Below are 14,895 nucleotides of genomic sequence, written 5' to 3' on the forward strand. Positions count from 1 at the left end.
TAAACCCTCGGGTCAGGAACCGGATAGGTGGATCTGGGCGAAAGAGAGCAATGGTCGATTTTCTAGTAAATCTGCTTACATAATCCAAGCGTTTGACAGAATGCCACGTGTTGATGTAGCTCCTACCCTCTAGAATAGGTTGTGGAACAGTAAAATCTTAGAGCGGCACAAAATGCTATGGTGGTGTATTCTTTCAAAGGCCATCCCTGTTCGTGCTATTCTGGCTAAACGTCTGACCATTGAGGATGTGTCGTGCCCTTTATGTGGGGGTAGTGAGGAAACACTGGAACACTTATTTCTTACTTGTAACTGGGCTTCTCACTTATGGAGAGCTTTCCCGTGGGGAATATCTCCTAATCCTAATCCTGGAAATCGTCTCTGGGACTGGGTGAAATTCATCTGGAGACTTGACAAAATGGGCATTAATTCAGATGAAGTCTTTCTCTATGCTTCAATTGTGATTGACACTATCTGGAGGACGAGGAACGATAAGGTACATAATAAAAAAGTGTCCAATATATCTCAGTGTGTTGACTATATTTCCAACTCTTATGCAGATTACAGAGCTTCCCTATTACCAGCTCCTTCCCCATCTGAGGTGATTTGCTGGAAGCCTCCCCCTCATGGCTGGATTAAACTTAATTGTGACGTGAAAGTGGGGCTGGATAGCATGTATGCTGCAGTTGTGGCTCGAAACCATCTGGGGGTGGTGGAAAGAATTCAGTCTTCTAGTTTGGCTTTCTGTGATGCGCTTTGTGGAGAGGCGACTGCTTGTTGCTTGGCTTTGGAGGTGGCTAAAGAGGCAGGCTGGAAATTTATCATTATAGAGAGTGATTCTAGAGTGGTTATCAATTCAATCAACGGTTTGGATGTTTGTTGGGGAATTGAAAATTACTCTAATTTTTGTTTAAGACTCTCTCGACTGTTTGATGGTTGTAATTTCTCTTTTGTTAGTAGATGTTGTAACTTTATGGCTCATAATGTGGCCAAATGGACTTTCACGAACTACCGGTTTGGTAGATTGAGTGATTCGTCTTTCCCGAACAATATTTTATGTAACGACCGTGAGGTCTAATTTGCTATTTATAAACGTTTTTACTTTCAAAAAGAAGCTGTGGTACGAGTGTATATGATGTGTTTCCTAACTAAATATTGCAATTCAAATAAGTAATGTTAAGATTTTTTTTAACTACTATTAGACTTAAATATATATATATTTTAAAACAATTAGAATTAAATATATATAATATTCTACAATATACTTTTGCAATGTTTTTTTTTGGTAAAAATCCTTAATCACAATTAAATGATAATTTTAAAGTAAATAAAACATGCCTTTTAAGTCAATTTTGCTTGTTATATAGAAGAAGGTGGGTGAAAGTGTCATAAGTCATAATCGGTTTCGCAACTTCCCACCTTTAATTCCCACATTTTATAATTATTATTAATTATTAATTTTATAAATAATTCTTCAATTCCCTCTGTTTCATATTTTGAAAAAAATAAATAAAAATTGTAAGACTTAGCAAGTGTTCTTGTTGGGTGGGAGAGAAGATCGCCACTCTCTTGATCTCTTCCCATTTCCATTTTTATTGTTTTGGTTATTTTATTGGCTATTCGCGATTTTCGCACCAACCCTGATTCGAAAATCTCTTCTCCTTCGTCCACCTTTCTCTGTCTTGTCTGTCACACAACGCACATTCCAATATTCATATCCATTCAAATTTGAGATAACCTTATTGTTTGTTAACTTTTCGGGTTTTGGTTGGATTCCGCCTTCTATTTTTGGCTTTTCAGCAGCAATTCGAAACAGAAAATTTTGGCTGGTACCTGTATTCTCTCCTTTACTGTTCCTTTTGTATTGATTTTCATTGCCCTGACAAATTCTCATTCTTGATCCTAGCATACTCCTCAAATTTGGATCTGGGCTATCTTCCTTTTATGACTTGGGTTTTGGGGTCGTCCTTTGACCGCCAATACCTGTAATTGGTGATCCGGGTTCTTAAGGTTTCAGTTTTGGTCCGAGGCTTTGGCATTTGGGGATCTGGGTTCTTTCCCATTTGAAGACTTGAGTTGCTGCCGTAAAAAAACTGTGGAAGGAGGGAAATTTCTTTTGAAGGGTTGGATCATTACTCAACTTCAATTGTGCCACAAGATAATACATAGAAAGAAAAAGAAGTTGTCTTTTGTTTCAGGATCGGAGTGATTTTCTAGTTTCTCATTTGGCAATTGGAGCTATGGAGTAGCTTTGTTTGGAATTATGGGCTGCATTTGCTCGAAAGGGTTAGCGAAACAGTATGACGCGGAGAATAATGGGAGAAATAAGGAAGCGAATCCAAATAAGCATTTGAAGAAGAAGCGGTTAGAAGCTCATGCAGGCATTGACAATAGTGGGAATGATGCTACTGCCCGGTTGATTTCAAATCCAAGAACAGAAGAAAATGTTGGGTTTGCTCCTGTTTTATCAGATGAGGTTGGGAAAAGGGCAGTCGTCGTTAGTGAGAACCTCACAAGACCCCAGCTTCCAAAACAACCTTCATCTATAGAAGTTGGAGGGGGCAACGGGGGACAGGTACATCCCAGGGTGTCTCGGGCATCAAGCGTCACCAATGGGGAAAAAGGAGCTCAGGTTATTGCTGGATGGCCTTCATGGCTAACTGCTGTGGCTGGAGAAGCTATCAGTGGGTGGGTTCCTCGCAAGGCAGACTCGTTTGAGAAGTTGGAAAAGGTCAATTTATTTCCCCATTTAATTTTACATTTTGTTGTTGTTGTTGTTGGTTCGATCGTTTGATTATCTATGTTCTTTCATTCCATTTTATTAGTAGTGGATCGTACGGTAGTACTTGTAGTCATGTTTTCCTAGTTAAATTATTACAACAATTTGTTTGCTAAATCTCTTTCCTTTTGTCCTTCCATCACATTCTAATGAATGGTTTTATCAAAATGACATATAATTCACTAATTGCCTTACATTTGTCCATACCAAGATGTCTACTCTCTATATGTAATAGTCAGGCGTCTTTTTAATATTTACAAGAATTAATTTTCTACCTGTTTGTTGGAATCTAGATTAATGAGATTCTTTTCTGGGCTCGTCTAGTCAGGCGCCATGACATTGCCGTATTTCATGGTGCTTTGTTAATCATAATTGTGCATGATGGATTTTAATAGATGTTGGCAGCAGTGTTGGATTAGATCTCACAACATGTTGGAAGCAATGTAGGATTAGGTCTCACAAATGAAAATTATTATTTTAAATGGCTATGGTCCACTACATTGTATACTGTGCTTGTTTTTTTTTTTGAAAGCGTATGTTTTTATGTGGGCCTACATTTATGTGTTTTGAATTGTAGCTGACTTTAAGGATTATCTTTCAAATCAAGTATTGAATTTGAAGGATAGGGAGCATGCAGCAGGCACTACTTGATTACGCTTTAAATGTTGTTATAGCTTTTGAGTAAATGCGAAGGGTACTTATTTTTTGCACCTTAATGTGGGATGCAGGTACTACTTAATTTGCATGATGTTGGATAATTTTTCACCCACACATTATCTCAGAATGTGGGACACTGGGACTAAATTATTTACAATTGTGTGGTTAGAATAGAAACTGTGATGCATCACTTAGCGCCATTTGTGTTTTTCTTTCTTTTTTTTTTTTTTTTGTTGAAGAAAATGAGTGTTCTTTGTTACTTATAGCTTTTTATTCCACTTGGAGAACATCATTATCTCTTTGTAATTAATAAACTTTTTCTTAACTGTAAAATTATGCAAGTCTGAAAATGCTCTCTTAATAATTAATGATAGATGTGAAGTTTATAACGAGAGAAACCTACTAAGGAAATTAACAAACTCAGACGCAAGGATTATTGTTGACATATTGTTAAACTGATTGTATTGTATCTAATAATTAATTATGCTTTATCTTGGAGGATATTTCCTTGGGTAAATATTTAATGTTAATTTTACTTCTTCTAGGTTAAGAAAAGTTACTGGGTTTTACATTTGTCTTCATTATCATTTCTATATTGCTTTTGCTTTTAGTACTGACTCTCCTGGGCCTTGGCAATTATGCAGATTGGCCAAGGAACTTATAGCAGCGTGTACAAAGCTCGGGATCTTGACACAAACAAACTAGTTGCATTGAAGAAGGTTCGATTTGCTACTATGGATCCAGAAAGTGTTCGGTTTATGGCTAGAGAAATTCTTATTTTGCGTAGGCTTGATCACCCTAATATCATGAAGCTTGAAGGCTTAATTACCTCAAGGGTATCTGGAAGCTTATACCTTGTATTTGAGTACATGGAGCATGATCTTGCAGGGCTTGCATCAAGACCAGGAGTCAAGTTTACGGAGGCACAGGTTTGTTGAGTCCTTCTAGCGTGATAAACTTAAGTGCTTAAGTATTTGACTATTAGCATGAACTACTATACTGTATCTTTAATATGCTAAAGTAACTTTTATGTATACTGATGCTGCAAGAACACTGCTTGACATGTATTGAAGAAGATAATTCCTTTTGGGTTGAATCTTTCTATGTGGTAAATAGTTATCATATAAAAATTAGTTATCTTTAAATGTTGTTAAAGTTCTATGCAATCTTTGTGATGGTAACTTCCAGTGCTACTCTGGATTTTGTTCCTAAACTTATCATTATGTATCAAGTTGTTTTGTGTTCGTTGCTTGTATTTTATCAAGTAGTAAAGACATTAAATCAAATATTTGGTGATATTCTTACAAAAGATTAAAAAAATTCTTACAACTGTATCTCTATGCTTATCTTGTGGTGGTTTCAGTACAGGTGAGATTGGAGTGTTTCTTATCATCCATACAACTAACATGCTCATCTTTCTCTTTGGGCTGACAGATTAAATGCTATATGCGGCAGCTTCTTCAAGGTCTTGAACATTGTCACAGTCATGGTGTTTTGCACCGTGACATCAAGGGATCAAATCTTCTGATTGACAATTATGGAAATCTGAAGATTGGTGACTTTGGGCTGGCAAATTTTTACGGTGTTCATCAAAAGCAGCCTCTAACAAGTCGTGTCGTAACCTTGTGGTATCGACCACCAGAACTCTTGCTTGGATCTACAGAATATGGAGTTGCTGTTGATTTGTGGAGTGCTGGTTGTATTGTTGCTGAATTGTTTGCTGGGAAGCCTATTATGCCGGGCAGAACTGAGGTACTTCTTTGTCTTTTGGTTTTTTACCCACTGGTCTATATGCAATTTTTTGTGTTTTATCTATACATTATAATCCTGTTGTAACCCCTTTTAAAAGTAATATTATCAGTAGTAAAATGCACTGGATATGCTTTAAGAAATGTGGTATTTCGGCTGTTGAGTTATTCATTCTCATGAATATCCACAGATATTACACCACTTAGAGTTTTGAGTGCTTTAATGTTACCTAGTGGATTTATCAAAATCTAACATAAGATACACATTATAAGCATACCGTAAATATCTGTTGAGATATAACAGAACAGAAAGAAAGAAAGAAAGAAAGAAAGAAAGAAAGAAAGAAAGAAAGAATGAAAGAAAGAATTTCGTTTAACTACGCAAGTGTGTTAGGCCAGTCTTACTCTATTTCTGTTTTTCCAGAAAGGAACTTATTATTAACCAAATCCAGTATTTGTTTTTGGCTAGTTTTACATTCATTCTGTAAAATGCTCTTCTTTTGATTGATTAGGACTCAAACAGAATCAACCTATTATGCTAATTGATTGTTCACTAGAGTCTGTTTTTTTCTTTTTATAGGTGGAGCAGCTGCATAAGATCTTCAAACTTTGTGGGTCACCTTCTGAAGAATATTGGAAGAGATCAAAGTTGCCTCATGCAACCATTTTTAAACCTACTCATCCTTACAAGCGTTGCGTTGCTGAAACATTCAAGGACTTCCCTTCATCAACATTATCACTGTTGGAGAAGCTTCTTGCAGTAGAGCCTGCAGGCCGTGGAACAGCTTCTTCTGCACTCCAGAGTGAGGTATTTGGACTTTTAGTAATCATTTAGCTAAAACCTAAATCCCGTTTATTTGCATGTGGTAATCTTGCTTTATATTCATTTGGTTGTCTACTTGAATTTTTGGATATTAGTTTTCACATTGTTTGTAGTGCTACTCATTTCATTCCTTTTAGTTCAATTCTTAGTCCTAAGGTTTTCTTTTCAGTTCTTCACAATGAAGCCTCTCCCTTGTGATCCATCAACTTTGCCAAAGTACCCACCAAGCAAGGAGTTTGATGCCAAGCTTCGAGACGAGGAAGCTAGAAGGTGAGCTGTTCTCATTTGCTGGTTCTTTTTTCTGGACACTATGCATAAGACATTCGGGTTATGGGCTTTACCAGTCATGCTCTGCTTTTAACCAATTAGATGTAAATTTTGGCTATATCGTCGTGGGAGAAAAATCTTTTAAGTATTAGTATCAGAATCTGTGTAACCAAAGCTTTGATTTCTTTATACCTCAAGCTTAAGAGGAAATGATTCATGAAAAGAAAGATAAAATTATTTTATTAGCTAAGGAGTTGGGGCATGCAAACTTACAATAATAACTCTTGATTCTTGTAAATATTGGTGAACATTTAACTGAATTAGATTATCAGAGCCACCAACATGTGATCTTTTCTATGTTTTTACGGCTCACATTGCTATAACTTTTAAAAAGAAAATGGTTCGCATTACTATAATATTTAGTTGAAGACTGAGATTCTTTTGTTTGCATTTAACACTTTCTTCTTTCATTTTATAACCAGGTTAAAAGCAGCCGGTAAAGAAGTAGGATATGAGTCACTTAAAAAGGGCTCTAGGGTCTCTAAGGCTGTGCCAGCACCGGATGCCAATGCTGAGTTGCAGTCATCAATACAGGTATCTTTAAATGGTCTAAAGAAGGTTATAGTACATGATTACTTTTGCTGAAATAGAGTTGCCTTTATGTTGAACATCTTTATTTTGTTGTTTACCCCAGAAGCATAAAGGACAGCATAACCCTAAAAGCGTCAGTGAGAAGTTCAATCATGAAGAGGAGGGAGGCTCTGGTTTCCTTATTGAACCTCCTAGAGATATGTCACGTAATGGTATCCCACAATCTGGGCAGTCTATGCTATTGAGTGCCTTTGGATCTCACAATATGGATGCAAGGGCTGGCCAGTCTAGGAACGGTGCAGAGTTGAGGTCACCAAGATCTAATGTGCATCGTGGAGCAGTTGAGTTGTCCAGATTTTCCAATTCTGTTGCAGCACGAAGTGAATCATGGTTTGATAGTTCTGGAGAGACCAGTATGACTTCACACTGGCCTGAGGAGCGTATTAATGGTGGATATAGTCAGCTGAATGGTGGTGATTCTTCTGGAAAACAAGAATGGTCTCACCATTTGCTGGAGAGGCCAATGTCTTCACATAAGAATAAAGATGAACCAATGTCAGAGAAGGAGCCTTCTGCGGTAAGACATTTAACTGAGACCACTCTTTTCCTTCTATTGGCTGTTTGAGGCCATCCTTATTGGGCAGAATATATGAACATCTCAATTCGTATGCTTGTATTTTATGCCACAAGTGCTGATTGATGAAACCTATCATGTTCCCATTAAAAGCAGCATTAGAAAAGACATTTGACAAAAAACTCAGAAACTTATATTTTGAGAGTTTGCTTTTAATTATTCTCTCACGGCCAGTTAAAACCTATAACAAAATTGTTTTGCTGGTGGTTTACTGTTTAAATAGTGTTTTGCTGCTAGAATATTCCTCATTTTGTCTTTGACTCTACTATCTCAGGCTTATGCTTACAAGAAGAACCGAATTCATTACTCTGGACCATTGATGCCAGCAGGAGGAAACCTTGATGAGATGCTCAAAGAGCATGAGAAAAAAATCCAGCATGCTGTCCGTAAAGCCCGTGTTGATAAGACGAAAACCAAAAAAACACACAACGGCCCTGGACTGATCACAGAGTCGCTACTTCACCACAGTAGAAATGACAAGGGGTGATTGATGAGGAAATTCATGTTTCCTTGATATGGTGCAGAAGCTCCTGCAGAAGGGCATATAATTTTGATTTTAAGAAAGATATAGGGAGACCTTTTCGGTTTCTGAAACTTCACCGCAGGGGGGCATTTGTTTATGGCATCGAAAGGTATGAATGCCATAAAAAGCACAGCTCTAGCCACGAATCTGTTTCAAATGATCCTGACGCAAGTCTTTGTGGGGTAAATGAAATCTTTCTGATTATGATACGATATATTTATTGACATACTTGGTGATAAATGTCACCTTGTTTTGTCCAAAGTACTGAGAGACATTATGTACAGTTGAACGAACCTCTTTTGATATCAAATTTTAACCCGTTCTATGTAAAGGATCAGCGGTTGACCAAAATATTGTAGGCCACAAATCATAAGATCAGTTTCTTAACCCAAAGTACATCATATTTAACCCGTTCAATCATTGCTTTTTATTATTATTATTATTATTTCTAAGAAAGGGGGTCTATTAATGCTTTTGATTGTTTGGAAGAACATTAAAGTTAAAGGTGCTAATTAGTATTTGTCACAGGAAAAATAAAAAGAAAAACAGTTCACTCATCTCACTATGATTATCAGAAGAAATACAAATTTAGACATAAAATTAAATACTAAGATTCTCTTCAAGACTGAGTACTTTGGTTGCTACGAGAAAAATTAAATAGTTGTTTGAATGGTCATTTTCTGTTTCACAATTAAATATAAGGCCGTATGATTATTATAGCTGAGAATCTGAAAGTGACATTAATCTATTTAGAAATGCTGGTTCAGAGAAGTTTATTAGTATTGTTTTAGTGATTTTTTATTTTTTATTTGTATCAAAGTGGGATTTAATTGGACTTGTTTCATATACTTCCAAATATATTAACTGGGACAAGTAGCAACAAGAATATGACTAACTAACTTCAAACTAATAGACAGTCCAACGATCCCCATCTTGAAATTATAGTATTACCTTTTGTATATTAAATTATTTTTATCATAAGGTAATGCACCAAACACCATGATTCTTTTTTCTAGTTTCAGAGTGATAAAATTAATTATATTGCTGGAATAATTAATCATCTTTCCAGTTCTTATGAAAGAAATTGCAAGTAATTTTAAGATTATTCTTTTGTGGCATTTTTTTTTTTATTATTCTTATTATTTGACTATAATTTCGCTGATATCATGATTTTTCTTAAACGAAAAGAATCTCCACAGTCCTTGATGAAGATAGGGTTTTGCTTAAAAGTTTCAATCAAAGCGATGATAGATTATAATATGTAATCAAATATCTACAAACCATTTTAAGTTGTGATGCCACATATATTCAAAACCAAAACTTTTTAAGTTGGCAAGATTTGCCTTTTGACATTAAAAGTATGTATGATCATTTATAGTATATATTATAATGAACCATATTTTTGTCACATATATAGTTTTTCATCATATATCTAAGTCTAACAGAACTTTTTCAAGCCTCACGAAAATGAATAAGCAGTACTCAAACTAACCCTAACAAATGATTAAATTAAAAAAAAAAAAAAAAAAACTTTCACCGAACTAGTAGATCTACCTAACCAAGCTTTTGCTTAATACAAAAACCACAGCAGCTCTTATGTCTTCATCAAGCTTCTAACCGTACGTTAGATCCATGTCATCACTATTATTCCTTGATGTTTAAGCATATATATATAATACGTACATACTACCACATCATATCTCAATTGCTACTTTTTCAACGCTCATATCATCATCTCACATCTCTATATCCCTTTTTGATCTGCAAACCGATCATTTACTCCTTAGTAGTCTATAATATATCTTCAACAAATATCTTATATACAGTCTCGTTAATTTCCCTAGCTAGCTAGAAACACCCATAATATCAAAATCCAGTTTTTGATTGTTATATATCTGTTTTTCCTTTTCTTCATCATCATAAAAGCATGAGAACGAAAGCTCATCAATCACTCAACCTCAAGTTTCTCCTTGTCGGAGTTTTCCTAGGCTTTTTGCTTCTCTTCTTCTTAAGATCAAACTTATCGTTAGATTCCAAAGAACCCACAAATGATAACAACGCTAGGCGCAGTAGTAGTAGCAAATGCCCTCCTCATGATGATACTCAAACATGCACAAAAATACCACCTTCTTTAGCCCAAACCCTAATCCACTACACAACCTCCACCATCACTCCACAACAAACACTGAGAGAAATATCCGTCTCGGCGAGAGTTCTTGAGAAGAAGTCTCCATGCAACTTCCTCGTCTTCGGGCTAGGGCACGACAGCCTCATGTGGAGCGCCCTCAACTACGGAGGGCGCACGGTTTTCCTCGAAGAGGACGAGGCGTGGATCGAGCAAATCCGACGCCGCTTCCCAACGCTGGAATCGTACCATGTGACGTACGAGAGCAAGGTGCATGAGGCTGACAACCTGATGGACGTGGGGAAGGGGCCGGAGTGTACGGCGGTCAGCGATCCCAAATTCTCTATGTGCCAGCTAGCCCTTAAGGGGTTGCCGAGCTTAGTGTACGAGACGAAGTGGGATGTGATCATGGTTGATGCTCCAACTGGGTACTATGATGAGGCACCTGGAAGAATGACTGCCATTTACACAGCTGGGATGATGGCCAGGAACAGAGAAGAAGGAGAGACCGATGTGTTTGTTCATGATGTGAATAGGGTTGTGGAAGATAAGTTCTCCATGGCTTTTCTATGTGAGGGTTATATGAAGAAGCAAGAGGGAAGGTTGAGGCACTTCAATATTCCTAGCCACAGAGATGGTTCCGACAGGCCATTTTGCCCAACACTACTAGACTAATAATTTTTTCTTTTTTTAACTTTTCTTATTAATTGTTTGTTTGTTTTTGTTGTCTATATATATATATATATATATATAATTAAATATATATATCCCCAGCTGAGATGATCATCATTTTGTAGTATAAGGTACAAAACAGCTGAGTTTCCAATTATTTTTTTTGTTTTTCATAAATAAAATGGGGTTTCATCGTCATTCGTACAGTTAATTGTCTAGCTTCCAGCTCACCGATTGCTTGATTCACCTACTAATTCCTTAATTTATATGCACTAAAAAATTTATTAGATTCTGTGCAACTACAAGTTTGATGAGATGTGGCGAAGTCCAACTAATAAATAATAAATTCTTATTATTAGATAATATATTGTTGAAACTTTTTTTTTTTTTAAATGAATTATTTAGAAATAGAAAAGTGTTAAGTATCTTCCTGGTCCCGACTCTGAAGCTCGAGTTCGTTATTCATGTCTATAGCCATATGTCCAGGTATGAGTTTGTCCTCTTCTTCTGTTATCTTGGCTTGTCTGGCATAGACCAAACAAAAAACGCCTCCATTTCTACATTGACACTACTGAGCAGTGGATTGCTTGGGCTCATTTGGAAGTGGCTGCGATTCAGGAGTCCGCAAGTCCCTCTGTGATCAGCTCCACCTCATAGATCCTTTTGTTGTTGGGAAATAAGAAAGTATTGGAGAGAATAATATGGAAGCGGCTATATTTTATAACTCAAATTGTGTGATTTTTTATTTGGTACAAAATGGTGGGATTACATGTCTATTTATAGGGCTCTATAGATTATTCTAAACGCATTAATAAATGGCTAATTTCTACATATATAATTATCACTACTAAAAAAAGTGAAAAAAAATTCTAAAAATTTGAAGAGTAGTCAAACAAACTAGTAAATACAAGAACATTATTCTAGAAAGTTAAGAAAATTCTAGAAATTAACTATATATTAAATCAAGTTTAATATTTCAATACTCTTCCTTAAACTTGATTTGTGACTCCTAGAATTCGTAATTTGATGAATGTTTCTCTCTTGAGTGGTTTCATAAAAATATCTCCTTAATCTTGAGATTTGATATAGTCCACTCTTACTTCTTTTCTTCTAATGCATTCTCGTATGTAATGATAACAGATGTCGATGTGCTTGCTACTTTCATGAAAAAATGGATTCTTTGCTAGTGCAAATGTTGATTTGCTATCAACACAAATCTCAATCGACTTCTCTTGTTGCACATTCAAATCCTTTAACAAGTTTCTCAGCCAAATAGCATGACAAACATATGAAGTTGCAGCAACATATTTGGCTTCACAAGTTGATAGCATAATGAATTGTTGTTTCTTGACATCCAAGTAAAGACTGTGTTTCCCATGAAGAACACAAATCCAATAGTACTTTTTTTAACATCCTAGTCTCCACTCCAATTATTATCATTATATCTAACTATCTCACAATTATTAGAGGATGAATAAAATAGTCCACAATTGATCGTACTTGTACCGAAGTATTCTCTTTGTAATCTTCAAATGAGTTGTTATTGGAGCTTTCATATAGCGACTAACGATTCCAATAACATAGAGAATATTCGGCCTTGTACAAGTTAGGTAGCACAAACTTCCAACAAGGTTTTTAAAGAAAGTTGGATCCACTTTTCCTCCTTCGTCATGCTTAGACAATTTCACTCCACATTCTATTAGTGTGCTAACTGGATTAGAATCATCTATCTTAAACTTCTTAAGTACTTATTTAGCATAGTCTTCTTGAGTGATAAAAACACCTTTGCCTTCTTGCTTCACCTCAATACCAAGGTAATATGACATGAGCCCAATATCTGTCATCTCGAATTCTTTTGCCATATCTTTCTTGAACTCTTCAAACATACTCGAGCTGCTACCAGTGATAATCAAGTCATCCACATACAAGTATACAATCAAAGTATCCTCATTCTTGATTTTGATATAAAGTGCATGCTCATATGGACCCTTAGTGAAATCCTTATCTAGAAAGTATTTGTCAATTTGACTAGTCCAAGCTCTTGGCGCTTGCTTTAGGCCATATAAAGCCTTTTTCAACTTCATAACTTTTTTTTCGTGCCCTTTTATTTAATAGCCCAATAGTTGCTCAATGTAGACTTCTTCCTCGAAGAAACCATTTAAGAAAGTAGACTTTACATCCATTTGATAGATCTTCCATCTATTTTGGGCCGCTAAAGAAATTATTAATAATATAACAGTTTCAAGATGAGCAACTGAAGCAAATACATCATCATAGTTGATGCCTTCTCTTTGACCGTAGTCATTTTCCACGAATCTCACTTTATATCTATCCATGTTGCCTTTAGAGGGATTAGTAGCTCAACAATATGCAATATTGGAGGATTATTGGAATCAGATGTTAGCTACAAATCCTGGTAGCAAAGCTAAGCTTTAGACTGACCTGGTTTATGGACAAAGAATATTCAAGAGAGTATTTATATGCTTGAAGGCCTACAAGGATGGATTTTTAAGAGAGTGCAGACCACTGATAGGTTTAGACGGGTGTTTCTTTAAAGGGTATTGCAAATGAGTATTGTTGGTAGTTGTTGAGATAGATGGGGCTAAATGCATATTTCTAATAGCATATGCAGTTATAGAAAAAGAGACAACTAGCAATTGGACATGGTTCTTCGAGCTGTTGAAGGATGATTTGACACTGACTAACCCTAACCCATTCACTAAGATGAGTGATAGGAAAAAGGGTTTCCAAAATGTTGTGGAATCTATCTTCAACACCCTGCACAGTTGCTTTCGTGTGAGACACACGTATGGAAACTTCCAAAAGGACTATTCTGGGCTCGAGCTGAAATAGATGCTTTGGGCAGCAGCTCGAGCCACTATACCAGCAGAGTTTGACTCTAAAATGTAAGAGTTAAAAGAATCAAAATGAGAGTGATTACAAGTGGTTGGCTGCTAAACCACCAACATAATAGACAAAAGCACATTTTAAAGAGGGTTTAAATGTGACATGTTACTCAACAACATATGTGAAAGTTTTAACCACGCTATTATGGATGTAAGGGACAAGCCAATTATTACTCTTTTGGAGAGTATAAGGTTTTGGTTAATGTGTCGATTTTGCAAGAGAAGAGAATCTATGTCGAAGTGGAAAGAAACTGTCCACAATAATATTGTGAAGATTTTCAAACAACATCAAAAAGTTTCACGACACTGTTCAGTTACACGTGTGAATGCATCAATGTTTAAATTTAGGATGAACATTGGAGGTGCATATACGGTTGATTTGGATAAACGAACTTCCACTTGCAGTGTATTATAGCTTATAAGAATACCTTGTGGACATGCTTTGCCAGCTATTTGGTTTTGCAACCACCGACAATGGGATTATATTCATTCTTACTACCAGAAGCCAACATTTGAAGCTACTTATGAAGACCCTATTTTTCCTATGTTAGAGACTCATAAAGATAAATCTTCGTTGCCTTGGTGTCTAATAGAGGACTTTAATAATGTTATGGATCAGATGGATAAGAGAGGAGGAGTGCCTTATCCGTCATGGTTGCTAGAGGTGTTTCAATTGGCTATTTTAGACTATGCTTTGTATGAGTTAGAGCTTCATGGTCATCAATTCACTTGGGATGGGGTAAAGGAACAAGCCAATAGGTGTAATTCACGTTGGATAGGGCCTTTGCTAACTCAATTTGGATGTCTCGGTTCCATTTAGCTAAGCTTTTCAATCTTGATTTTGGGCATTTAGACCATTGTCTTATTTTTCTTCATCCGGTGCCTAGGACTACTGGCAGGAGAATTAAGACGTTCCGATTTAAAAATGTATGGCTTAAGGAGGAAATGTGCGGATTGATTGTGCAGAATACTTGAAATTTGCTTCAAGGCCAGTCAATTACTATGAAGGTTGCTACTTGTGGGCAGAGGTTAATGGATTAGGGAGGATTAATAATAAGAAATTTTGAAGCAAGGATTGTTGCTACTCGGGCTGCTGTAAAGAAATTCTAGGACAGACGTGATGAGGTCTCTTTTTCAACAATTTGATGAAGCAAAGAAAAGTCTAGCGGTAAT

The 14,895-nt window shown here is 36.2% G+C and overlaps 3 protein-coding genes across 4 annotated transcripts; all 3 read left to right on the forward strand.

The window, feature by feature from the left end:
• Positions 1-172: 172 nt before the first annotated feature.
• Positions 173-1,075, forward strand: LOC115713277 (uncharacterized). The gene has a single exon (XM_030641758.1). The coding sequence runs from the start codon at positions 173-175 to the stop codon at positions 1,073-1,075; it is 903 nt and encodes a 300-aa protein (XP_030497618.1).
• A 319-nt stretch (positions 1,076-1,394) lies between these two features.
• Positions 1,395-8,370, forward strand: LOC115712778 (probable serine/threonine-protein kinase At1g09600). 2 transcript variants are annotated; one of them, XM_030641139.2, is made up of 9 exons: positions 1,398-1,826; positions 1,904-2,728; positions 4,078-4,362; positions 4,868-5,185; positions 5,762-5,989; positions 6,174-6,274; positions 6,754-6,865; positions 6,966-7,439; positions 7,771-8,370. In XM_030641139.2, the coding sequence occupies exons 2-9, from the start codon at positions 2,261-2,263 to the stop codon at positions 7,981-7,983; spliced, it is 2,199 nt and encodes a 732-aa protein (XP_030496999.1). In that variant the 5' UTR covers positions 1,398-1,826; positions 1,904-2,260; the 3' UTR covers positions 7,984-8,370. The 2 variants fall into 2 exon arrangements, with proteins under 2 accessions (XP_030496997.1, XP_030496999.1); XM_030641137.2 differs by having other exon boundaries at positions 1,395-2,728.
• Positions 8,371-9,131: 761 nt separating this feature from the next.
• On the forward strand, positions 9,132-11,012 carry LOC115715331 (glucuronoxylan 4-O-methyltransferase 1). Its single transcript, XM_030644190.2, has one exon. It carries the CDS (start codon positions 9,947-9,949, stop codon positions 10,817-10,819), a length of 873 nt encoding a protein of 290 aa, XP_030500050.1. The 5' UTR covers positions 9,132-9,946; the 3' UTR covers positions 10,820-11,012.
• Positions 11,013-14,895: the final 3,883 nt, after the last annotated feature.

This window comes from Cannabis sativa, chromosome 4, assembly GCF_029168945.1.
Source record: "Cannabis sativa cultivar Pink pepper isolate KNU-18-1 chromosome 4, ASM2916894v1, whole genome shotgun sequence".
NCBI lineage: Eukaryota > Viridiplantae > Streptophyta > Magnoliopsida > Rosales > Cannabaceae > Cannabis > Cannabis sativa.

What these genes read in the sequence shown, in the direction of transcription:
- LOC115713277 (XM_030641758.1), top strand. Translation starts at nt 173, where the DNA reads ATGCTATGGTGGTGTATTCTTTCAAAGGCCATCCCTGTTCGTGCTATT.
- LOC115712778 (XM_030641137.2), top strand. Translation starts at nt 2,261, where the DNA reads ATGGGCTGCATTTGCTCGAAAGGGTTAGCGAAACAGTATGACGCGGAG. An exon ending in TCAAGTTTACGGAGGCACAG is followed by an intron (nt 4,363 to 4,867) that starts GTTTGTTGAGTC and finishes TTGGGCTGACAG; the next exon opens with ATTAAATGCTATATGCGGCA. An exon ending in CTTCTGCACTCCAGAGTGAG is followed by an intron (nt 5,990 to 6,173) that starts GTATTTGGACTT and finishes TTTTCTTTTCAG; the next exon opens with TTCTTCACAATGAAGCCTCT.
- LOC115715331 (XM_030644190.2), top strand. Translation starts at nt 9,947, where the DNA reads ATGAGAACGAAAGCTCATCAATCACTCAACCTCAAGTTTCTCCTTGTC.